The following is a 23,403-nucleotide window of genomic DNA, read 5'->3' on the forward strand; positions in this document are numbered from 1 at the left end:
TATGAGATAAATTTACTTGATTATCTCCTACATTTACCATTTACATCCCAGAAATACGGATAGGCACAACTTGAGTGTCAGGCCCATTTAAATGTTATGGCCCATAAGCCCATTAAACGTTCCCGCCGGAAAAGAAATCTGGAATTTCCAATTTTCTAAAACCTAAAAGCAACACAAAAGGGGGATTAAAGATAGTCTCTGTGTGTGTGGGTTGGAGACTGAGAGAGAGAGAGAGATTTCAATTTGAATATTGAAGAATGGAGGGAAAGCAAGCCGGATCGTCTCTAGATTCGTTGATATCTTCTTTCAACAAACGAGTCTCCGAGTTGCAGGAACTCGTCATCGCCCGGAACAGTGAGTCGCGTTTGCTCATTCATTCATCAACTCTAAAAATCCATTTCGATTTGACTTTAATTTTCGATTCCTTCCGCAGTGTATCCGGCGAGCAGCGTCCCAGATTTAACGGCGATCGACGCGGCGTTGAGCTCGATGGAGCTTCAGGTACAGTCGATCAAGGATCGGCTGCGTGAAGAGACCGAAGCTATTCCAAAAGCTAAGGTACGTTTCGATTAGATTTGAATGTTTAGAAACGGTTTGTTGTGTTTGTGATGGAACTATGTGTATTCTTCTATTATTTATCAATTTCACTGTTTCATGATTTTTAATCCGTGTGTTGATTTGTGTAGAAACTAATTGAGGCATCGCTGAAACAACAAGAGAAGCTGCAGAAGATGTGTGTTTATGCACCGTCTCACTTTCCTGATAAGACTACGATGTTGAATTCAGATATTAACAGATGGTATGTACATACATACACTGAGTAGCCTTTTTTAGTTCAGTATCTTTGTATACCCTATGGTTTTTATTCTTAAGTGGGTTTTGATACCAGTTTGCTTCAAGAAAATGTCAAGAAGCACGAACAGAGTTCTGCTCTTAGGTCCTTGCAATCTGAGGAGGAAGTATCTGTTTTACCCAAGGTAGAAACTTTTAATGGTTATGATGAAGTGTAGCTAGTTGTGTTTCATTCTGTTATCATTGTATATGGCTAATCTTTTGGGTTTCGTTTACAGGAGAAGAAAGGTCGTGGGTCTTCTCCTCCGCTTTGGTACATAACTGTTGAGGAACTCAATTCCCTCTCATCGTAAGTACAAGTACACTTTTTTCCCTCTCCTTGTTTATGTCAAATGCATTTTCTGATGTGTTTTTTCAAATATGAAATAGATACATGAGAGGAAGGCTCACCCTAGAGAAAGTGAATGCGGCTGTCAATGACATGGCTTCATACGCTGAAGCAAATGCTAATCTTGTTTCAGCTCCAAAACAAAAGGTATTTACTTACATTTGTCCTGCTCTGCTATATCTGTTACTGACTCTATGTTTGTTATGCTTGTGGAGCTTGCGGAAAACCTCTGGGAGAAAGCACTGGTAAGCTATATTTCCTTTTAAAGAATGTTATTGTTTCACTAAAAGCTGTTTATGGATTTCTTATGCCGAGGTAACTGGTTATCTTGCAGAAACTGCGAGACATTGTAACAACGGGTGCAGTGAAGGGAAAACATTTCTTTCTTGAAACTGACATGAAGGGGCCAACGTTGAAGCTAGACAACACAGGCAAAGCAATACTTACTGTAAGTGTTATCTGTTTCCTCTATTTCAGACAACAATCAACAGTTTTATGTCACCAGAAGTTAGACAACACATCATCAAATACAAAATAACTGTCTCCTTGTGATGTATTTAACAGGTTCTTAGACACCTTGGTCGTGTTAGTGAGACTCGCATCGGTCCGAACCGCGTCATCATTCTTATGAAGCCTAATTAGAGGAAACCAACTTTTTCTCAAGTTTATATTGCTTATCGGAATCCTCTTGTAGAAGGTCTGCTTATTCGTTGAACGCATTAAGCCTTATAATCTTTTAGACTGTTCTGCTCACTAGGCCCATCAGAACCAACTAATTTTGTTGTGAAATATGGACAATGTCGGGAAAACTGCTATTTTATTGCGAGATATGTTCAATCCAGATCCAGTTTATATGACCTTGTTAAAATACTAGCTAGCTATTCAATCATTCGTATTGTGTTTTCTCTGGCTGAGTGTCAGAAAATTTGATCGTTGGACGACTCCAACAGCCCATTAGTCTTGAACCTTGCCTTGACCATGTCATTGAATCTTCATGGTGATATTCATATATATATTTCTGATCACGTCTATTATTTTGCAAAATGAAGATAAAGAAGACTATAAAGTACAAAACGATGAGAAATTAATTTCATTTGTAACATAGTCACATAGACTAGGAGTTTTCATGTGCTATATAATACAAAAATAATAACCATAAGTTTATTATTATTTTATTTTAAAAGAAATATTTTGTTTACATCTAGAGTTAATTATTTTTTTGTCTCTTACGATTTGGTTTATATGTCAGTTTGATTTTATTTAAAATCCAACAGAATTAAAATTGTATTATATAAGCATAAATATATTTATATTATATTATATTGTATTTAGTGATTATTGATTTTAAATATTTCTTTTTATTGATTTTAAATCTATGTTATCCTCTAGTTGTAAATATGTGTAATATACTTTTGGTTTTGTTTGTTTTAATTAAAATATATTAACTTGGAAAATTAATTTGCTAATTAAACTAACGAACCAATAAATTAAATAAAAATTAACCATTTAATTATAGATAAAAAATATTTGAGTACTTCTGCTTTAACTTGGTACTGGTCAACGCATATTTTATGATCAATTTAACAAAGTATAAATATTTATGCATAAATAAAATATATAAGTTGATGTCGATTTTTTAGTTGAAGTTATATTTAGTTTAATTTTTGATAATGTGTCTTTATATATATATATATATATCATTTTACCATATTTTAAAAATTATATCAAAATGAATATTTATACAGAAAAATATTTTAATAGTGATATAGAATTATTAGTCATTATCATATTTATTTTTTTCCCAAAAACTTTAATATTTATAAGTCAAATGTTTACATGTCACAATTATATTGAATGATATATCACATTTTAAAGAGTCATGTCATATTTTTGTTGTTGAGAATGGATGTAACGATGACATATAAAGGTTGATATATATTTTATTAATTATTATTACGTTTTATTATAAATATCATCTCACATTCATTCTCAATCTGTAAATAATTATATATGAGATATTATTCATTATTATATTTAAAAGTATTGTCAAAAACATAAATATTTATAAAGGAAATTAATTATGCATGTTAAGTTAATTTAATGCCATGTCAAATTTCTTAAAAGTCATATCATCTTTTTTTTAAAAAATGAATGGAATATGACAAATAAGGAAATCCCTTCTTAAATAAGTTAAGGAGATTTTATTTTTCAGCAAGAAGTTAAAAAAGAGAATTTGACTTCAAAGTAGATGTGGAAAATTAATTATGTAAATACAATATTGAGTAAAACAGGTCAATGTTCAATGATATCATTAATGTAAGTCATTCCAATTATGGTAATATAACTGCAATAAGAGAAACAGAACCAGAGGAGTTTTCTACTATATATGCATCTTATCATGCATGTCCATCCCATAAAAATTTACAGATTACTTCATCTTATAAGAAAATGGAGAAATTACCAGCAAACTTATTTGGTCTCCTCACATGTGTACTCGCCTTGGTCTTGAGTTCAGTCTCAGCAGTTACAGATGATCCTCAAGATAAACAGGTACGTATAGCCTCCTAGTTAATGAGTTATCAAGTATTTTGTTTATCTATTGATTGAATCCAATCCATCATACACATAAATGATGATATAATATAATTCATGTAGGTGTATATTGTCTACATGGGATCACTTCCGTCTGGGCTAGAGTACAGACCAATGTCTCATCACATGAACATCCTACAAGAGATCACAGGAGAAAGGTGCTAATTAACGGATTCTTTCTCTAGCCATTAATAATTTAAAATTTGTTTGCGTTATGATGAGGATTCTAAAAATTGATACATGTATTATACACATATATTATATATACACAGTTCGATCAACGGTCGTTTGGTGAGAAGTTACAAGAGGAGTTTCAATGGGTTCGCTGCCTGGCTCTCTGAGCCAGAACGACAAAGAATAGCCGGTGAGTAATTTTGACAGAGAGACATACTTATATCTTTTTAACCTACACACTTACTTATGTTGTAAGATAACTTAAATGACCAATGTCTCATTTTTTTGTGTTAGAAATGGAAGGAGTTGTGTCTGTGTTCCGGAGCAAGAAGTTAAAACTCCAAACGACTGCGTCTTGGGACTTCATGGGGTTAAAGGAAGGAAAGAATACAAAGCGAAACTTGACCGTAGAGAGTGATACTATTGTCGGAGTCATTGACACTGGTATTTGGCCAGAATCCGAGAGCTTCTCGGACAAAGGCTTTGGTCCTCCTCCAAGTAAATGGAAAGGTGTTTGTTCAGGCGGCAAAAACTTCACTTGCAACAAGTAATTCTCAAAAAAAAAAATGTCTCTCTTATAAGATTAGTATATTTGTTTATAAATAAGAGATTGATTGTTTTGGCAGCAAGGTGATCGGAGCAAGAGACTACGAAGGCGAAGGCACTAGGGACCTGGACGGCCACGGTTCACACACATCATCCATTGTGGCTGGAAACGCAGTTGCGGGGGCAAGCTTCTTTGGAATCGGCAACGGAACCGCTAGAGGCGGCGTTCCAGCTGCTAGAATCGCTGCTTACAAATGCTGCGACAGCACAGGGTGTAACTCAGATGCTATACTGTCTGCATTCGACGACGCGATAGCAGATGGTGTGGACCTCATCAGCATCTCCGTCGGGGGAGTTGCCATTAGGTACGACGAGGACACAACCGCCATCGGGGCTTTCCACGCTATGGCCAGAGGGATCCTCACTGTGAACTCAGCCGGTAACGAAGGTCCAAACCCAAACTCAGTCGGTAGCGTTGCGCCGTGGATATTAACCGTTGGAGCCAGCACAACGAACCGTGAGTTTCTGACCGAAGTTGTTATCCAAAACGGCAAGACACTTGTGGTAAGTATCAAGAAGTACCATTCTCTCATAGTATCTTCTTTTGTCCCTTTCAGACTCTTGTTTTTTTTTTCCCCTTAACAGGGGAGATCAGTGAATTCTTTTGATCTGGAAGGAAAAAACTATCCTCTTGTCTACGCAAGATCTAATGTCAAGGGAAAAATATTAGTGAGCAGAGAATTAGTTAGTTCAGATGTAGCTGTTGCAACCATAATTAAAGACAACAGAAACTTTGCCATCATTAACTCTCATCCCCTCTCTGCTCTATCACCGGATGACTTTGAGTTTCTTGTCTCTTACGTTAACTCCACAAAGTAACTCTCTTTGTTTTCATGCACTTTGAATCTGCTCCATTTTTTTTCCTGATTTTTCTATAATCTCATCAGGTCCAGGCAAGGCACTGTTCTAAAAACTGAGACAGACTTCAATCAGAAAGCTCCAAAAATTGCTTCCTTTTCTTCTCGTGGTCCAAACCCTATCGCTGTTGACCTTCTTAAGGTGACATATACTGTTCTTTTAATCTTTGTTCGATTTTGTTACAAAATATGATTTTAAGAGACAAAGGTTGATTTAAATGCAGCCGGACATAACAGCACCAGGAGTGGAGATTCTCGCTGCGTATTCACCTTTGGGTTCACCTTCAGGAGAGAGGGACCAGAGACATGTGAAGTACTCTGTTATATCTGGAACTTCAATGTCTTGTCCACACGTTGCTGGCGTGGCTGCCTACATCAGGACTTTTCATCCTGACTGGTCTCCAGCTGCGATACAATCTGCCATCATGACAACCGGTAAGCAAAACTCATATTCCTGATTTTAGTTTCTTGTAACACAAGTAACGTTTTGCCGAAACCTCTGTTCTAAATATTTGCAGCTTGGTCGATGAATGCTTCTGAAACTGGAGTTGCATCAACCGAGTTTGCTTATGGAGCTGGCCATGTCGACCCGATAGCGGCTCTGAATCCTGGACTTGTCTATGAACTGGACAAAGCAGACCACATCACCTTTCTCTGCGGCTTGAACTACACTTCTAAAGCCCTTAAACTCATTACTGGTGAAGCTGTCACTTGCACTGGAAATACCTTGCCAAGAAACCTGAACTATCCTTCAATGTCGGCTAAACTTTCAAAAACTAATAGCTCCTTCACCGTTACTTTCAACAGAACCGTCACCAACGTCGGTACCCCCAACTCTACATACAAACCGAAGATTGTCTTAAATCACGGGACTAAGCTCAGTGTCGAGGTTTCACCTAATGTACTGTTTATGAAGTCGGTGAAGGAGAAGCAGTCTTTCACCGTGACTGTTTCAGGCAGCAATATCGACCCAGAGCTGCCTTCTTCTGCAAGTTTAATTTGGTCTGATGGCACCCATAAAGTTAGAAGCCCCATTGTTGTTTATACTGATGTTTCCCAATGATTCAATCTAATAAATAATAATCATCATATTTAACAATAAAATCCTTATGTTTTATTAATTCCATTGATCTATGCATGATTCCTTGGCTTTCCGATACTTGCTAATGTTGATCTACTAGCATCTTAAGTAATTGTTCTATAATACAAAAATTAAATTCAAATTTGATGTGATAATGCATGCAGTGCTACCATCTCAATAATGGCATGACTATAAATAAAACATAGATGAAAGACTATTTAATTAAAATGTTCCTCAAATAGTAGAAAGAGGATTGATAGAGAATATTTGGTAACTTATTTATTTATTTATGATTGTATTATAATATTTTAAATTATATAAAATTTATGTTTTTGAATTTTCCCTCGGGCAGATGAAAGTATTCCATAGTTTATTTAAAAAATATAGATAAATCTCCAGGGATCGTATATGTTCGGCTTGTTTATATAGCTATGGTAAAACGTTTGAACACAAAATAGACCACCGAGTTCATTTGAATAAAACCAAAAACTAGGTTCATGTTAAATATATGGATTATGCCAAATCAATTATTCATAGGTATGGAACGAGAAAATACAAAGAGGAAGTAAGAAATGGAGCGGAGGTGGTCCAAGGAGCAAGAGAGCAAAAGACAATGTTCCTCAGAAACATTCACAAATAACACGTTTAACCAATAATTCAATTTTAGTCGTTCGTGCAAAGACACGAAAAACATTATGCATAAAGACAAAACCCCTAGACCACAAACCCTCCTATAGGCTTATTGCTTAGATTTTTTCTTCCCATTAACTACCGACCAACTCATACGTATAATTAATTATTGTAACATCGACTTTATGACTACAAGAAGAGATGATCATAAATTCTCTTCCGCAAACGAATCATTTTAACTTAGCCAAGAAAGATATGGTCTGTCCTACGGGCTACGCATTTAATGATTCAAGTTCTTAATCCTCACGAGAGTTGAGAATATACTAACCAGTAAATAATAAATACAGGCCGGTTGAACAGTGTATGATCTGAAAATGCAATCATGAAAGTAAGACTATACAAAAGTATGATTCGTATTTAAATTGTTTGAAAAAAATAACATAAAATACCGTATTTAAATTGTTTGAAAATACTGTAGAATTCTCCCTTTAAGCCGTACACGTACACAGACTAGGCAAAATCAGAAGAGCTCCTTTTTTTCCTCTCCTAAATATTTTATATTCCATTTACTAAAACTAAAATAAACTTTGATTTTCTTTTTCACAAGTAACTAAAACTTTGATTCGTAACAGACAATCAGATACTGATATTTTAAGAAAACATAATTAAAAGCTCTGTTCCATCTCTAGATCTTAAAAAAAATTGGTGCTGCCTCTGGTCCGGCGAGTGGTCGGTACCGGAGGACCCTTTTTCCTTTTCCTTTCTTCTTTTTTCTTTGCCTTCCTCCTCTCTGTCATCTCCCTTAGTCAATATACTCGCTGTTCTGGTTCATTGGAGGGATCCCGGAGACTTTGTGTCAAAGGCGTAACTTGTGGTGATCTTGGAGGAGCGGTGAGGCTCAGGAAGGCGGAGGTGAGGACAGGTCGGCGTTTAGGGTTGAGCTGGAGTAAACGGGTCAATTTTCAATTTTTAGATCTCGGTTGCTCCCTCACGACGACTGCGCGTGGCTCAGTGGGAGACCTTCTCCACCTTGGATCTACAGGCCCGAGTGCGGTGAATCAACCGGAGGAGCGACGAGACAGGCGGTGGAAGATGCATCTGTTCTGCGGTTCTCGTAGATGGCGCGTCGTAGGGAGCCCCTTCACCGGAGAGAGTCTACCGTGGAAAGATCTCTACAGCAAGCACGCGGTGGGGGTTCACATCCCAACGTCGACGGCGTTTGTTTTGTTCGACGGTGGAGCCTCACGTCATCAAAAACCATATATCTGTTCCGGCCATGGCGACGTTGTCAGACCCGCTTTTCACTACGGGATTCTCCCGCTTTCATTACGGGATTCTTCCGGGTTTGGCTAAGGAGTGAACAGTGCCCCGACGGCGACCGACTCTGACCAGATGCACACTGGAAGGTGAAGAGTCATTGGGCCTGTCCTGAAATCTGATCTTTAGAAGCCCAATGTAGTGGGTCTTATTTTCTCATCTGGTTTTGTTTTCAGTTGCTTTTGGGTTTCATTGTTGTCATCTCATTTGGTCTATTTTAGGGGGTTAAGAATCGGTTCATCTCGGGTCGTGGGATGGATTCGATTCATTGTGGTGAAAAATACACCGACGAATTAGATTGGATAGTCTAGGATCCATTCCAGTTTCGACTCCGTGTTCCTAGGCGATACTAGATCTCATCGGTTGTATGTTGGGTTTAAAATCTCTTGAGGTTGTAATCCTGTATTCACTTTTGGCTAATGAAAAGTTGTCGTTGAGTTTAAAAAAAAAAAAAAAAAAAACATAATTAGACCCTTTTTTTAAACACAAAAGAAAAACATAATTAGACTAAAATTGTTACGTTACGTGTATTCATCCAACTTTATATCACTTGGACCAAACCTACGGCCCTAATAGAGCGGAGCTCGTTGCGGCGGCATATTCTTTCGCCGGTTTAAAAAGTTCGCCGGAGCTTCTATATCAGCCGAGGAAACCGCGGTGGTGACTATCCGGCAAGTCGTCGTAGTCAAGCTGCTTCTCTTCTTGCGAACGATATCAGTTGCAGCGGTGCAAGCGAGCGCCTGACACAAGAACATGTCAACTCCTCCATTCTCATCGTCGGTTAAGTTAAGAGAGTTGCAGACGCGGATAAACCCCGAAAGTCCTCTTTGTCCTATTATGACGTCACTTATCTACAAAAAAAACCAACAAAGAGACAAATCTTTTTCTGTTAAAAATGACCGTACACAGTGTGATTAATGGTGCATGATCGAAAAGGGACAAACAAATAAAAAAAGAATATACAGATTCAGAGATTAAAAAACTTTACTTTTTTATATTTTGAGAAAATAACATCGACCAGAAAATTTAAGTGTTAAAATCGAATTGGACATTAGATTCTAGATAAAGATTAGAAAGGGGAAAACGTAATTAACGAGGAAAGATGTTTCCTTTCATTACTACCTTGCAGGAGAGAGAGCAGAAGAGGTAAGGAGACTGAAGAGACCGGTCACAAGTGCTGCAATAGTTGCCGGAACCACGAAATTGCGAGTGAGGCCTTTCATTGATGAACACAACTTTCGAACTGTTCACTTTGTATGGCTTTAATCATCATCATCAACGCATACACACAAAACAAAACAAAACAAAACAAAAATATGAAGAAACACGAATTAATAAAAAGAAAACAGCTGCATGAAAATTAAATGTATTTAAGAGAATTTTTTAATAACAGATATTGAAAACAGACCAACAAACCTGAATCAAAGAGCAGTCCATTAGCTTCGAACCATCGTCTACCCTCAAAACGTCGTTGTACATATACCTCCTGATCTGCAAAAGATTCCCAGAACCAACGCAAAGTTTAAGACTTTATTTTTATTTTCAAAGAAAAAAAAAGTTTAAAGTTTTGTTTTTTCTTGAAATGAGACCCGAAGAAGACGATGAGAGGTGTGTGAAGGGAGACAGTGAGGGCAGATGCTAAGACGACAGTCGATACACAAGATGTTTTTCTCGTTCTTCTTTTCTTCTTCATGGTCCAAACAAGCGTTGAAAAACTTCTCCTTTAGCAAAACCTCGAGCCATGCAGGGAATTCTCTTGTCTCCATCTGCAAAATTGAATCAAGACCCATTTTTCAATTCCGGATTTTTAAGCCAAGAAAAATGAAAAGAAAAATTATATAAGAACAAAAAGGATTCGTAACTCACCTTGACTGTGTTTTTTTTTGCTATCTCTAGTCTTCTCTAGTATGGGAGATGTATTATAGGGGGAAGAGATTAAGCAAGGGTGAAGGTCAGGCGAATTTGATGCTCTGAGTGGTGAAACTGACTCACCATTCAGAGAGAGAGAGAGAGCGGCGCCTGGAGAGAGTGACCAGTAACGCTATTTTAATGAGTCATCTTGTCCTTTCTGTCGAGTCTTTATATGTGTTTTCGTTAGTTTTTGTAAACTTCGTTAGTTTTTGTTGTTTCTTAAAAAAAAATTAAATTGTAAATCATTAGAGAATTAGTCTCACTTATGATCAGATCAGTCTTCCATTACGTGTGTAAATGAGAGAACTCCGATGACTCTAAATGATTTCCGTCAGCTGCTCCCACAGTAGCTGAGTAAAATATGAAATAAAAACATAGCAAAGTATCACAAGTAGAAAGATCATTCTGCATGTACACCGACGCCGCTTGGAACCCCGTGACTAAGTGCGCAGGATTTGCTTGGATCATCGATGATGCAGCGACCGCAACCTTTGTGTCTTCGCTCCTTACTGTGGAAACTTTGACTTTGAGACAGGCCATGACCTCTGCTCGACGATTGGGATGTAATTCTCTACTGATTCTCTCTAACTTTCAGGTACTGGTTAACCTGGTGAACGCAAGAGGAAGGAACCTCGAGATCATTACTCTTCTCAACGACATCTATCTACTTTCTCTGTAATTTAATGTTATCAAGGTTAAGTTTATCCCTAGGCTGAATAACTCTAAGGCTGACTGTTGTTAAACAGGTTATTGTCTTAATGTAGTAACAGACCTAAACTATTTTAATGCAAGTATCATGTTTCACAAAAAAAAAAAGATCATTTTATTTTATTTGACAGTTTATATCTGTTTTAATTTAATTAAGGACAGAAAACTTTATGGTTTAAAATTATTCTTAGTCTGTTTGTAGTCTAAGAGGATTCGTGTTAGTTATGTTTTTTTTTTATTCAAATCACGTCGATGTAAGTATTTTTGTAGCTGTTATTTGTCATTTTTTGGGCTCTATCGAGAACTAAATGACAAGACTCTCTCGCCAACAGTCTACTTTTCATTTTCTCGATGGCAATTCGTAAAACCACTGGCATCCAAAAAAACTAAACATTTTTTATAAATTATAACCAAAAATATAAATATATTATATAATATTATAGTAGTACTTAAAAATAAAAGAATTTAATACTTATTCCGTTTCATATTATAAATAGTTTTAAGCTTTTAGCAAAAATAAATTGTTTCACAATATAAATAGTTTGAATATTTCAATACAATTTTTTTATTCATTGAATTGTGTATGATCAATTAAATTATATTGATTATTTTATAATTAGTTGAAATTATATACTATTAAATGATAGTATTTTTTAACAAACAACTACTTTTTAATATTAGTAGTTTTAGCCAAAATTATCTACGGTTTGAAAGAGAGAGAGCAAAATCCAAGAAACAAGACACCTCTCTTGTCACACAACTGTAGATTCATCTCGAAAACCAGCTATACACTCTCTAGGCCAGCTTGAAGAACTCGGAGGCCAGCTATATTGTTTTTATAGGTAAAATACCATCTATATTGTTTTTATACCATAACTTTTTGTTTTAAGTTTTTTTTTTTTAAGTTTATACGATAACTAAAATACCATCTCAATTTGAATAGTTCGTTTAGTTGAAAAGGAGATTTAAATTTAAAATTCAAGTAGGGAAACAGTGTGTACATGTGTATTTGTATATATATATAGAGAGAGAGAGAGAGAGAGAGCAGATGGGACAGGGATTGTGGGCAGGATCAGAGTTTGGTACGGAAGAGAGCAGCAGCCTCATGCATAAGACGACGTCCTTTGCTTCTGATCTGATCCGGTTCGATTCGATTAGATCCAGCTGTCCCCTTTTACGGCGTCAAAGGCTTAAAGCTTTTTCTAGTTACCTGGGTAATTTAGTCATTTGCATTTATCTATATGGACTTGGGCTTTGGGCTAATTCCTATCGGTTATTACGTTTCTGATTTGGGGCCTCTTCATACTTTAATAATCGATGTTGTTAATTTAGTCACATGGCGTCGTTGCACGCAGAACGAACTTTTATGTAACAATCGAAATCGTTGGTAACTATGTGGTCAAATGAGAACCAGGGACAGTGACACACGACCTACGAGTTTGTCTTCATTATATGATCTGATGTCCCACAAGTAATAAATGGATATCTATAAATGTACATGACATTATGGATTTTACGCAAAATGCGGTGATGAATGCGGACCGGTTAAAAAACCATATAAAATAAATGTTCTTTTAATCATGTCATCCAATATAAAAGCATAACTAAAAATCTCTTATCACAGATATATCAAAAACGAAACTACAATTTCTAATTCATGTGGTAACATCTATCTTATTAAAGGTGAAGTACAAATTCGGTGCGTTTGGATACTTGGATAAGATTAATAAAAAAATTTGTTGTGTTTGGTTATAGCTATAAAAAATGGAGTGTTTAGAAACTTGAATAGTAGTATCTATTAATTGTGTTTCCATATTTCACTTAGTTTAACAATTTAATTAATTATATTACCTTAATAATAAATTACATCATTAATTATATTACCATAATAATAATAGTGCATATTTTTATTTATTAGTTAATCAATATTAACTTTGTGCCAATTATAAAATCAAAAATGCTAAATAATTAGGTTTTACATATGATTAAACATTTGGTTTATTTTATTTTACTAAAATATTTTTATTTTAGTTACAATCGGTGGAAAATTACGTACCCAAAAACATAGTTCAAAAATATATTTTGTGAATAAAATAATAACTTAAATCAAAATACTTAAAATGTCCTACATTTATTGTCACTTAATTTTCCACTCCATATAATTATTTTACTTGATAAAAAAACTCTTTCTATTTCACTTAATTTAGCAAAACACATAAAACAGTTTTTTATTAATTTATATAATCATTTAGACATGAACATTATCTGTCTATTTAGGTACATGTTGTTCTTTTCGGGTATCCTTTTTTTTTTGGTAACCAAGTCCCGCTTGAATATTATAACCTTATGTGTGGATTTTGAGTTTGATCATTCTAGATCTGGAAGAATTCGGTTCTGATGTATAGGAACCTAAAAATATCTAAATAACCAATGTATCTAAAACGGGTTCGGATATTTGTAACAAAAATAACCATATAACCTGATTCGGTCCAGATCTTTTGAGTATCGTTAGTTACCAGATCTTTTGAATATCGATGTATAAAAATATATTTCACGGGCCAATTTAACAAAATATTAATTGGTTCAGTTGAAATAAATATATTTTAAAAAATTATATGAACTGAAAAAATCACTATAAGAGTACTTACATTTGGATTCAAATCATTTTTTTAATAACAAACTACACAAATATGTTGATTTGTATAAAAATTTAAATTACAATATAAATATTTAATTGAACACAATTAATACAGAAATATGTCACATTGTTTAAACAAAATATCAAAGTAAACAGTTGCGTTCTAAAATCATTTATTTTAACAACAAGCCAAATAAACATGTTGATTGGAGAAGGAATAAAATAAAGCCAGATAAATACATAGTTTACCAGAGACACTCTATATGTCAAATTTATTATAAAGAAATTTTTACTAAGATAAATACATTCAATAATTACAAACAAATAATATATTTCATAAAAGTAAAAAATAATATCCGCGCTTCGATATGTTGATTGGAGAGGGAATAAAACAAAGTCAGAGAAACACATAGTTTACCAGAGACACTATGAACATATTTATTTTAGTAAAATTTTCTTTATAATAAATTTGACACACATAGTGTCTCTGGTAAACTATGTGTATCAAATTTATTATAAAGAAAATTTTACTAAAATAAATATGTTCAATAATTACAAACAAATAATATATTTCATAAAAGTAAAAAATAATACCCGCGCTTTGGAAGCGCGGATCAAAATCTAGTCTATCTTATTAAAGGTGAAGTACAAATTCGGTGCGTTTGGATACTTGGATAAGATTAATAAAAAAATTTAGTGTGTTTGGTTATAGCTATAAAAAATGGAGTGTTTGGAAACTTGAATAGTAGTATCTATTAATTGTGTTTCCATATTTCACTTAGTTTAACAATTTAATTAATTATATTACCTTAAAAATAAATTACATCATTAATTATATTACCATAATAATAATAATGCATATTTTTATTTATTAGTTAATCAATATTAACTTTGTGCCAATTATAAAATCAAAAATGCTAAATAATTAGGTTTTACATATGATTAAACATTTGGTTTATTTTATTTTACTAAAATATTTTTATTTTAGTTATAATCGGTGGAAAATTACGTACCCAAAAACATAGTTCAAAAATATGTTTTGTGAATAAAATAATAACTTAAATCAAAATACTTAAAATGTCCTACATTTATTGTCACTTAATTTTCCACTCCATATAATTATTTTACTTGATAAAAAAACTCTTTCTATTTCACTTAATTTAGCAAAACACATAAAACAGTTTTTTACTAATTTATATAATCATTTAGACATGAACATTATCTGTCTATTTAGGTACATGTTGTTCTTTTCGGGTATCCTTTTTTTTTGGTAACCAAGTCCCGCTTGAATATTATAAACTTATGTGTGGATTTTGAGTTGGATCATTCTAGATCTGGATGAATTCGGTTCTGATGTATAGGAACCTAAAAATATCTAAATAACCAATGTATCTAAAATGGGTTCGGATATTTGTAACAAAAATAACCATATAACCTGATTCGGTCCAGATCTTTTGAGTATCGTTAGTTACCAGATCTTTTGAATATCGATGTATAAAAATATATTTCACGGGCCAATTTAACAAAATATTAATTGGTTCAGTTGAAATAAATATATTTTTTAAAATTATATGAACTGAAAAAATCACTATAAGAGTACTTACATTTGGATTCAAATTATTTTTTTAATAACAAACTACACAAATATGTTGATTTGTATACAAATTTAAATTACAATATAAATATTTAATTGAACACAATTAATACAGAAATATGTCACATTGTTTAAACAAAATATCAAAGTAAACAGTTGCGTTCTAAAATCATTTATTTTAACAACAAGCCAAATAAATATGTTGATTGGAGATGGAATAAAATAAAGCCAGAGAAATATATGGTTTACCAGAGACACTCTATATGTCAAATTTATTATAAAGAAATTTTACTAAGATAAATACATTCAATAATTACAAACAAATAATATATTTCATAAAAATAAAAAATAATATCCGCGCTTCGATATGTTGATTGGAGAGGGAATAAAACAAAGTCAGAGAAACACATAGTTTACCAAAGACACTATGTGTGTCAAATTTATTATAAAGAAAATTTTACTAAAATAAATATGTTCAATAATTACAAACAAATAATATATTTCGTAAAAGTAAAAAATAATACCCGCGCTTCGAAAGCGCGGGTCAAAATCTAGTAATAATTACACCAGCAGTATCACTAGGGATATGCTTCTATGTCTATCAATCACATCTAGATGCTCACCATTTGTCTGGGTAGTCTTGTAACCTTTTTTTTTTCTAGTAACATTTTTTTTCTTGTGAAATATTAAAAAAAAAAATTCTCAAAAAAAAAATATTAAAATTTTTAAATATATATCTTCTCTTGGTTTCTTTCTAGCGGTAAATGTGAAATAGATAAACCTGTATAGTAATGATTACACAAAGAAAAACTGCGAGTATTACTAACATAATCATAAACATTTAGCACTAACAAATGTTTGCTAAAAGCATCACAAAGCCGTGAAGAAAAGGGAAACAACAAAGCGAGAATCTGGGAGAAGAGTTAACATGTCTCTGTAAAGGTGTCTTCAAAGTTATGATTAGTCTTGGTGGTCACTAAATCAAAGTTTTCTACCAACACAGTCTCGGTCTTAATAATTTGTACAAAGGTATCAAAAATACTTTGTTTAACCGTTTTCTTATTAGCCAAACAACGGATAATGATCGGGGAAAACACACTTGCAAGTATTCTTTTATAGCAAAACAATTAACAAAGGTTAGGATCTTAATGTAGAAAGTGGATAGCACACTTAATTTTCGTGCCGTTCACATTTATAGATTGTAAGTGTTGACAATTAACGTAAACGTAAGGTTAATACCCTTTCCCAATTGTTTATCTATTTTATAAATGCAAATTTATACACCATGTCCAATCCAATATACATATTATAATAATTCCACCTAATTGTTATTTTTAATCCAAATGTTACTACGAAAGAAAATTACTTTCAATATATCTTAAAATTGTTATTTTTCTTTTATATTTAAACAATGTTATTGTATTTACAAAATATATAAATGTCATTTAATTTAGAGGTATACATTATAGTAAAAGTGTAAAACCCATCTATTCTAGAATTAATTTATTTTGAAAGGAAAAAATTAAGAAATACAATGCAGAAGGTTTCAACTTTCGATAGCAAATTTACATAAAAATTCTAATCATAGCAAATGGTCACTTGTTACCGTTAACAAATCATTAAAGTAAAAAAAAAAGTCAGCGGAATAAGCGATGAGCGTGAAAATAAAAATAAAACCTATAATACTATAAAGTAAGCTCAATAAAAATAAAAATAAAAATAGAGAGGAAAAGGGAAAGGCTTTGAGCAATTCCTTTCTTCCAATGCATCCAAAGCACCACTACCACTACTAATCCTCCTCAAGCCGTAAAACCTTTAGTAGTTAGCTTTCAGAGAGATCTTTGCTTTTGCGTTGAGAAAGGAAGCATAAAAAGCTTTGCTTTCTCATTCGTCAAATTCGATTACGCAACCTCAGCGATGCGCGAAGTAGAAACACCATCACCACAATTCTCCGCCATGTTTCAGAAACTAGCGATGGCCGTCAAAGCCAAGACCTACGAGTTCTTCACCGAAGACGACGACGACGAGGGTGGTTTCTCCTCCACCGAAGACTTCATCCCCGATCAGAAAGTCGTCGTCCTCAAACCCGACTCCAAGTCCGAGACTTTACTCAAACCCAGCCACCCTCGGGTCAGGAGACTCGATACCCAGATCGGATTCAACCTGATCTCTTCCGTCTTCGCCACCGTCTCCTCTTTCGAAGCTTCCTATCTCCAGCTGCAAGCCGCGCACGCGCCGTTCCTCGAGGAGAGCGTGAAGGCCGCCGATCGAGCTCTGGTCTCTAACCTCCAGAAACTCTCCGATCTCAAGCGGTTTTATCGAAACCATCGCCAAAGTTTGGATCTTGGCGGCTCTGATTTAGCGGTTGGGTCTCCCTTGGAATCTAGGGTTCAGGAGAATCAGAGCAAGCTCAGAGCTTTGGGGACTGTTTCTAATCGGTTACAAGGCGAGATGGACGGTAAGGATTCAAAGGTTTTGACTCTGAGGAGCAAGCTGAGCGAGATTCAAAAGTCTAACTCGAAGCTGTCCAAGAGATTGTCCGCGTTGGAGAGTGGTGGTGGTGTTGTGTTGTCGGTTAGGGTTTACGAGTCTATGCTGCGCGATGCGTTTAGAGACGTGAAGGGGTTTACTAGGGTTTTGATTGGGTTGATGGAGAAGGCCGGGTGGGATTTGGATTTGGCTGCTGGTTATGTTCATCCCGAGGTGGTGGAGTACGCTAAGAAGGGGCATAGTAGGTATGCTTTGTTGTCTTATGTTTGCTTGGGGATGTTTCGCGGTTTCGATGGAGAAGGGTTTGATCTTGACGATGGAGAAGAAGAATGCGAGAGTTCTTCTTCTTCTCCGTTGAGGGAGTTGATGCAGCATGTGTCTAGCAATCCCATGGAGCTTCTCGAGAGAGATAAAGAGTGTGGATTCTCCAGGTTTTGCGATAAGAAGTACCACGAGCTTATTCATCCCAACATGGAGTCTTCTATATTCAGCAATATGGACCAACAGACAGAAGCTGTGTTGAGTTCTTGGAGATCTTTGAGTACTTTTTACGAGTCTTTTGTCGCGATGGCTAGTTCGATCTGGACGCTTCATAAGCTGGCATTGTCCTTTGATCCTGCAGTTGAGATTTTCCAAGTTGAAACCGGGGTTGATTTTTCGATTGTTTTCATGGAGAATGTGTTGAGAAGAAGAGATGATAAGAAGCTGTCGATGAATCCTCCTACTCGAGCCAAAGTTGGATTCACGGTGGTTCCTGGGTTTAAAGTTGGCTGCACGGTGATCCAGTCTCAAGTTTACCTTGCCGGCTTCAAATGTAAATGAAAGAGACCAAAACCAATGGACTTGGCAGCTAAAAAGGATATAAGGTTTAATTTTTCTTTTTTACGTTCTTACTTTTGTGATTAACTGTGTTCTCTAAGTCTGGTTTGAGTTCTTGATTTCGTTTAATTGTATAGAAAGCTGTGATTACTAAGTTTGGATTGCAAAAAGAAAAAGTATTTCGTTATTTCTCTTAATTTTAGTAAGTTGTAACAGAGTGATTATCAAAGTGTTAGTTTCACCAATGTGTTTCAATTTGAACATTTTGTCTCTGTTTCTGCGTAGAACTGCGTGTCGTTTTTTCACCCGACCCTCATATATATTCATGGGCTTAATAAAAAGTCATGTTGGGTCTCATATTTATCAAACATGGGCCGTAATAAGGATACAACCGTTAACACTAAATCTGAGCTGCTCAGCTAATATCCGCTTTAAATATTTTATGGGCTTTATCAGTCCCTCTTCTCGTTGTAAAAGTACTGCGCGATATGTAATGGTCAATACAAAACATTCCTTCGACGTCTCATCAAATAAAAAATTGGTCGGCATGGCGGACTTGACCAAGCCGTACAATACGGTACGACGTCATTTGCGTACTAGCAAGGAACGACAAGTTTAACGACTCAATGATTATAATATAAGCTGATAAGATCAGTTTATGTGGTACTAATGGGCCTTAATTCTCTCATCCTAGCCCAATCAAATCTGTCCAGCAAACAAAGGAGGTGGATTAGTCTCTGGGAATGTTTCCATTATTACAAGAAGACGTGAAGTCATTAGAAGTCATTAGACTAATGGAAAAAAAGAAATTATACAAACACAAGTCGGTGATGTTTGATATAAATAAGAAGACGTCAAAGCTTTAGAAGATCATCCGAGAGAAACCCTAAACACAAAGACAAAGAGGAGTTAAGAGAGAGAGATCAAGAGTAGAAGAAACTAAGAGATATTGTTCGAGTCATGTCTCTAAGGGATAGAGTTTCTTTGATCTTCTTATTCTTTATTAGTGTCATGTTTATACGAGAAGAGCGCTTAGAGCGTTTGTGTAAACCCCTTTGATTGATAGTGGAAGTTGTGGGAGACGGTTCCCACCCCAGAGGTACCGCAAGGGAACTGGGTTAAAAATCTTGTGTCGTTATTTAATTAAGCAATCAAAAATCGATAATTCCTAACAAATGGTATCAAAGCAATCCAGGTTTTGATTGCGGGGTTAGTGAGATCACGGAGTCTGAATTGCATAGAAGAAAGATAAAGGGACATATCGTTTCTTCCAGAAGGTGGAGTCAACACAAGAAGGGTAAAAGTTAAAAGATCAAAGGGAAGCATGCATGGTTTAAAGAAGTACGTGTTGAAAACTTTAGCGACAAGTTTTCGCTGCAGGCACAAGGTAATTGTGAGGTCAAGTTTCTGGATACTCGAGGCTGCTAATGATATGGAATCTAGATTTTTGAGAGAATACACAGGAGTAGACTATTTTTTAACAATAGAAAAGTCAAGATTTTTTGCTGTGAAATCAGGTTGTATTTTGGCTTGTTCTGGTTGTTGAAAACAGTCTAGTGTTTAAGGATTAAATGAACAGCTACAAGGACTTGCGTATCTTATTCTAAGGGACGCCTTATAAAAGGATACATGAGTAAAAAGAGTCGTTCAAAACAAGGATAAGATTTTTGATTCAAGGGAAAGGATATAGCAGAAGAGTATGGAGGTGAAACAAGGAGTCTGCTTGAGGCAAAACAGGCAGGGAACTTAGGAGAAGTTCATATAAAATCAGGTCTGATAAAGTTTTCAAGGAGGGTTAAGTGTCAGGGATAAGGATCAGAGTTTCAAGAGCTAAAGAAGAGCAGAGAGGTTGTGTGAAGTTCTGTACGAAGAGATGTTTGGACTAAGGGTGTGTCGAAAGTCTATCTAGCAAGGGTGATAGCTTGATGGCGGGTTTTGTTAAGTGATAACAGCGGTACACATAAGAGTCCAAGGCAGATCTAATACAGAAGAATCTGGTTAAACAAGAAGAGCTGAATGGAAAGTTGTGTCGAAAGTCTTCCCAACAAGACTGGTTAGGAGGCGTGTTCCATCATGGATGATGGCGGTACAAGGTGGATTCAGGCTGTGGTTGTTTAACCGTAAAGCAAGGTTTTTTGAAAACACAAAAGGGGAGCTCAAGTAAAGTTAAGAGAAACGAAATCTAGCAGCAAGGTTTAATACTGTTAGTAAGGTTTTGTTTAACAAGAAGCTGGATCATGGTTTGTATCGAAAGTCTATCTAGCATGGTGGTAGCTTGATGGCGTGTTCTGTTTATGTTAACAGCGGTACAAAAGAGAAGTCCAAAGCTGTGGGGGTTTAACAAGAAGGCATGTTGAATCAGGGACAGTTTCACGGGTTGAAACATATATGATTCAGAGAGGTTATTGCATTTGGTTAAAAGAAATCAAGTTGCAAAGGGAAATCTACAGACTCATGAGGTAATATTGGTCAAGGAGGAGGCTGAGCTCTTGCAGTCAAGGTTTAAGGTGACCGTTAAGAATCAGAAGTCCTGGAGTGTTGATTCTGGTTTCAGGTGGAGCTCATCTTGGAAATCTAAAACGGTGTGAAGTTCCGAGTTAAAGGTTCTCGGAGAGAAAAAAAAAACAGAGAGGCACATAGGAGATGAAACAGGTCAAAGAAGGGTTTACTTAAGATCATCAAAGAGGAGAACACGTGATTGGTGCTCATGCTGGGAAGAGTTTGAGATCGTCAGTAACTGAGAATTTGAGGTTATCTAGGAGCACCAGAGGTTTAGCTTCAAAGATTGATGCAGGAAGATGCAACAGTTACTGGGAAAATTCTGCATTAGAAAATCAGTATCAATCAAAGCATTATGTGTTATCATAAAAAGTGGAGCTTGATAGTACCTAAGTAATGGCGACAAGGGAGTCGCAAGGAGGAACACGACAGTGAGATCGCCAGAAACAACAGTCATTCAGGTTGGAGTTTATCTATGGAAGCTGAGATGAAGATCGATGTTTTGAGGCTCAAATTAAAAAAAAAAAAAAAACAAGTGATGAATGGAGAAACGAAGGGAGGTCGTGTACCAGAGATGTTGAGCAGAGGAGGTGGCTTGTAGACAAGAGAAGTCACCGGTCATGGTGGAGCTCAGCTATGAGAGCCATCGTTAAGAGCTTGAAGTTCAAGGGTTCCAGGTTTGGAACATGTAGAAGCGATGGGAGAACTGCTGAATCGTAGAAATTGAAAGATTTCAGAACATGTGGTTTTCAAGTCTTGGAGGCTGTAGAAAAATAGAGACAAAAGTGAATGTGCTCTGTTTCAGGAATTACAGTAGAGACAAGAAGGTCATCAGAGGTGCAGAGAAACTGAATCAAATTTCACAGTTGAAGAACATCCTTACCGGAGACGTCGTGGCTTCGTCGATCATCTCGAGTTGAAGGTTGTTGGGGTTTTGATTCAGACAGATGCTGGTGAAAATCGAAACCACAGTGGGTTCAGTATTAAAACAAAGAAGCAGAGGCAGACACGAAGAAGAGATGGCTAAGCGTCGGTGGAGGATGCCAGAGATGCAAGGATTCTTTCAGAACTGCATCAGGACTTTCATTATCAAAGAGACGAACAGAAGAAGGGTTTGGACAACAGAAACGGTGAAGCAGCTCTAGGTGGAGTAATGGCAAGACGAAAATTGCAGGTCGGGATTTACGTGTGAGTCAAAATCCAACAGGAAAATTTGGATCGGAGGCGTGAGTGAGAGTCGCGAATCTCTCTCGCCGTCTGAACCAAAGCTGGAGGCGTTTCCCGGAGGTAGATGGCAACGTAACCACTGGAGCATATCTATTTGCAGGTTTTGTTGCTCTTAGAAAGGATAGATTAGGGCTCGACAGTTGTGATAAGAGATGGTGATGGTCTGTTCGAGAAGTTTGTTACGACAGTGGCGAAGGTTGAGATACAGGAGTTTTCTGATCGTTGGCTTCAACGAAGAAGGAAAAGTCACGTGAAAAAAGAATTAAGCCCAAGGTGGAGTTTGTGGTACTAATGGGCCTTAATTCTCTCATCCTAGCCCAATCAAATCTGTCCAGCAAACAAAGGAGGTGGATTAGTCTCTGGGAATGTTTCCATTGTTACAAGAAGACGTGAAGTCATTAGAAGTCATTAGACTAATGGAAAAAGGAAATTATACAAACACAAGTCGGTGATGTTTGATATAAATAAGAAGACGTCAAAGCTTTAGAAGATCATCCGAGAGAAACCCTAAACACAAAGACAAAGAGGAGTTAAGAGAGAGAGATCAAGAGTAGAAGAAACTAAGAGATATTGTTCGAGTCATGTTTCTAAGGGATGGAGTTTCTTTGATCTTCTTATTCTTTATTAGTGTCATGTTTATATAAGAAGAGCGCTTAGAGCGTTTGTGTAAACCCCTTTGATTGATAGTGGAAGTTGTGGGAGACGGTTCCCACCCCAGAGGTACCGCAAGGGAACTGGGTTAAAAATATTGTGTCGTTATTTAATTAAGCAATCAAAGATCGATAATTCCTAATAGTTTATAATCGGGAAAATCGCATAAAAAACCTTCAGAGTGGCATTCACTTACACTTTAAACACTGAAGTTATTTAACTAGTATATCAAACATTCAAGTTGGCTTTTGTATCACTAAAAACCTTCAACGTGGCTTACTTGTTCATCAAGCAAAAATGATGACTTGTTGACCAGTTAAAATGGTGATGTATCAGTTTTTTATTCTTTATTAATATTTACTTATATTTAATTATAACCCATCTAAATTATAAATATTTAGTTAATATAAATAACTAACAATAAATACA

The 23,403-nt window shown here is 35.6% G+C and overlaps 4 protein-coding genes across 4 annotated transcripts; 3 read left to right on the top strand and 1 right to left on the bottom strand.

Annotated features, from left to right (window-relative positions):
- The first annotated feature begins 173 nt into the window (after positions 1–173).
- Positions 174–2,021, top strand: LOC108859597 (spindle and kinetochore-associated protein 1 homolog). The gene is made up of 9 exons (XM_018633508.2): positions 174–354; positions 434–558; positions 687–799; positions 890–977; positions 1,071–1,141; positions 1,222–1,327; positions 1,396–1,425; positions 1,515–1,628; positions 1,745–2,021. Exons 1-9 carry the CDS (start codon positions 258–260, stop codon positions 1,820–1,822), a joined length of 822 nt encoding a protein of 273 aa, XP_018489010.2. The 5' UTR covers positions 174–257; the 3' UTR covers positions 1,823–2,021.
- A 1,607-nt stretch (positions 2,022–3,628) lies between these two features.
- Positions 3,629–6,472, top strand: LOC108860371 (subtilisin-like protease SBT4.8). Its single transcript, XM_056985822.1, has 9 exons — positions 3,629–3,730; positions 3,836–3,930; positions 4,045–4,136; positions 4,241–4,493; positions 4,573–5,053; positions 5,138–5,367; positions 5,440–5,551; positions 5,634–5,844; positions 5,928–6,472. The coding sequence occupies exons 1-9, from the start codon at positions 3,629–3,631 to the stop codon at positions 6,470–6,472; spliced, it is 2,121 nt and encodes a 706-aa protein (XP_056841802.1).
- Positions 6,473–8,842: 2,370 nt separating this feature from the next.
- Positions 8,843–10,503, bottom strand: LOC108859800 (protein RGF1 INDUCIBLE TRANSCRIPTION FACTOR 1). Its single transcript, XM_018633712.2, has 5 exons — positions 10,304–10,503; positions 10,027–10,203; positions 9,854–9,928; positions 9,560–9,697; positions 8,843–9,288 (listed from the first exon to the last, which is right to left on the bottom strand). Exons 2-5 carry the CDS (start codon positions 10,201–10,203, stop codon positions 9,007–9,009), a joined length of 672 nt encoding a protein of 223 aa, XP_018489214.1. The 5' UTR covers positions 10,304–10,503; the 3' UTR covers positions 8,843–9,006.
- A 6,499-nt stretch (positions 10,504–17,002) lies between these two features.
- On the top strand, positions 17,003–18,784 carry LOC108856393 (protein GRAVITROPIC IN THE LIGHT 1). The gene has a single exon (XM_018630174.2). It carries the CDS (start codon positions 17,206–17,208, stop codon positions 18,598–18,600), a length of 1,395 nt encoding a protein of 464 aa, XP_018485676.2. The 5' UTR covers positions 17,003–17,205; the 3' UTR covers positions 18,601–18,784.
- The last annotated feature ends 4,619 nt before the right edge of the window (positions 18,785–23,403 follow it).

This window comes from Raphanus sativus, chromosome 5, assembly GCF_000801105.2.
Source record: "Raphanus sativus cultivar WK10039 chromosome 5, ASM80110v3, whole genome shotgun sequence".
Lineage (NCBI taxonomy): Eukaryota > Viridiplantae > Streptophyta > Magnoliopsida > Brassicales > Brassicaceae > Raphanus > Raphanus sativus.

Bases quoted from the DNA above. Each gene is read 5' to 3' on its own strand.
- LOC108859597 (XM_018633508.2), top strand. From the start codon at position 258: ATGGAGGGAAAGCAAGCCGGATCGTCTCTAGATTCGTTGATATCTTCT. The intron at 800-889 runs GTATGTACATAC...TTTTGATACCAG, and splicing joins AATTCAGATATTAACAGATG to TTTGCTTCAAGAAAATGTCA. The intron at 1,328-1,395 runs GTATTTACTTAC...ATGCTTGTGGAG, and splicing joins TTTCAGCTCCAAAACAAAAG to CTTGCGGAAAACCTCTGGGA.
- LOC108860371 (XM_056985822.1), top strand. From the start codon at position 3,629: ATGGAGAAATTACCAGCAAACTTATTTGGTCTCCTCACATGTGTACTC. The intron at 5,368-5,439 runs GTAACTCTCTTT...TAATCTCATCAG, and splicing joins TCTTACGTTAACTCCACAAA to GTCCAGGCAAGGCACTGTTC. The intron at 5,845-5,927 runs GTAAGCAAAACT...AAATATTTGCAG, and splicing joins ATCTGCCATCATGACAACCG to CTTGGTCGATGAATGCTTCT.
- LOC108856393 (XM_018630174.2), top strand. From the start codon at position 17,206: ATGCGCGAAGTAGAAACACCATCACCACAATTCTCCGCCATGTTTCAG.
- LOC108859800 (XM_018633712.2), bottom strand. From the start codon at position 10,203: ATGGAGACAAGAGAATTCCCTGCATGGCTCGAGGTTTTGCTAAAGGAG. The intron at 9,929-10,026 runs GTCTCATTTCAA...AATCTTTTGCAG, and splicing joins CCTCTCATCGTCTTCTTCGG to ATCAGGAGGTATATGTACAA. The intron at 9,698-9,853 runs GTTTGTTGGTCT...TGATGATTAAAG, and splicing joins TGGACTGCTCTTTGATTCAG to CCATACAAAGTGAACAGTTC.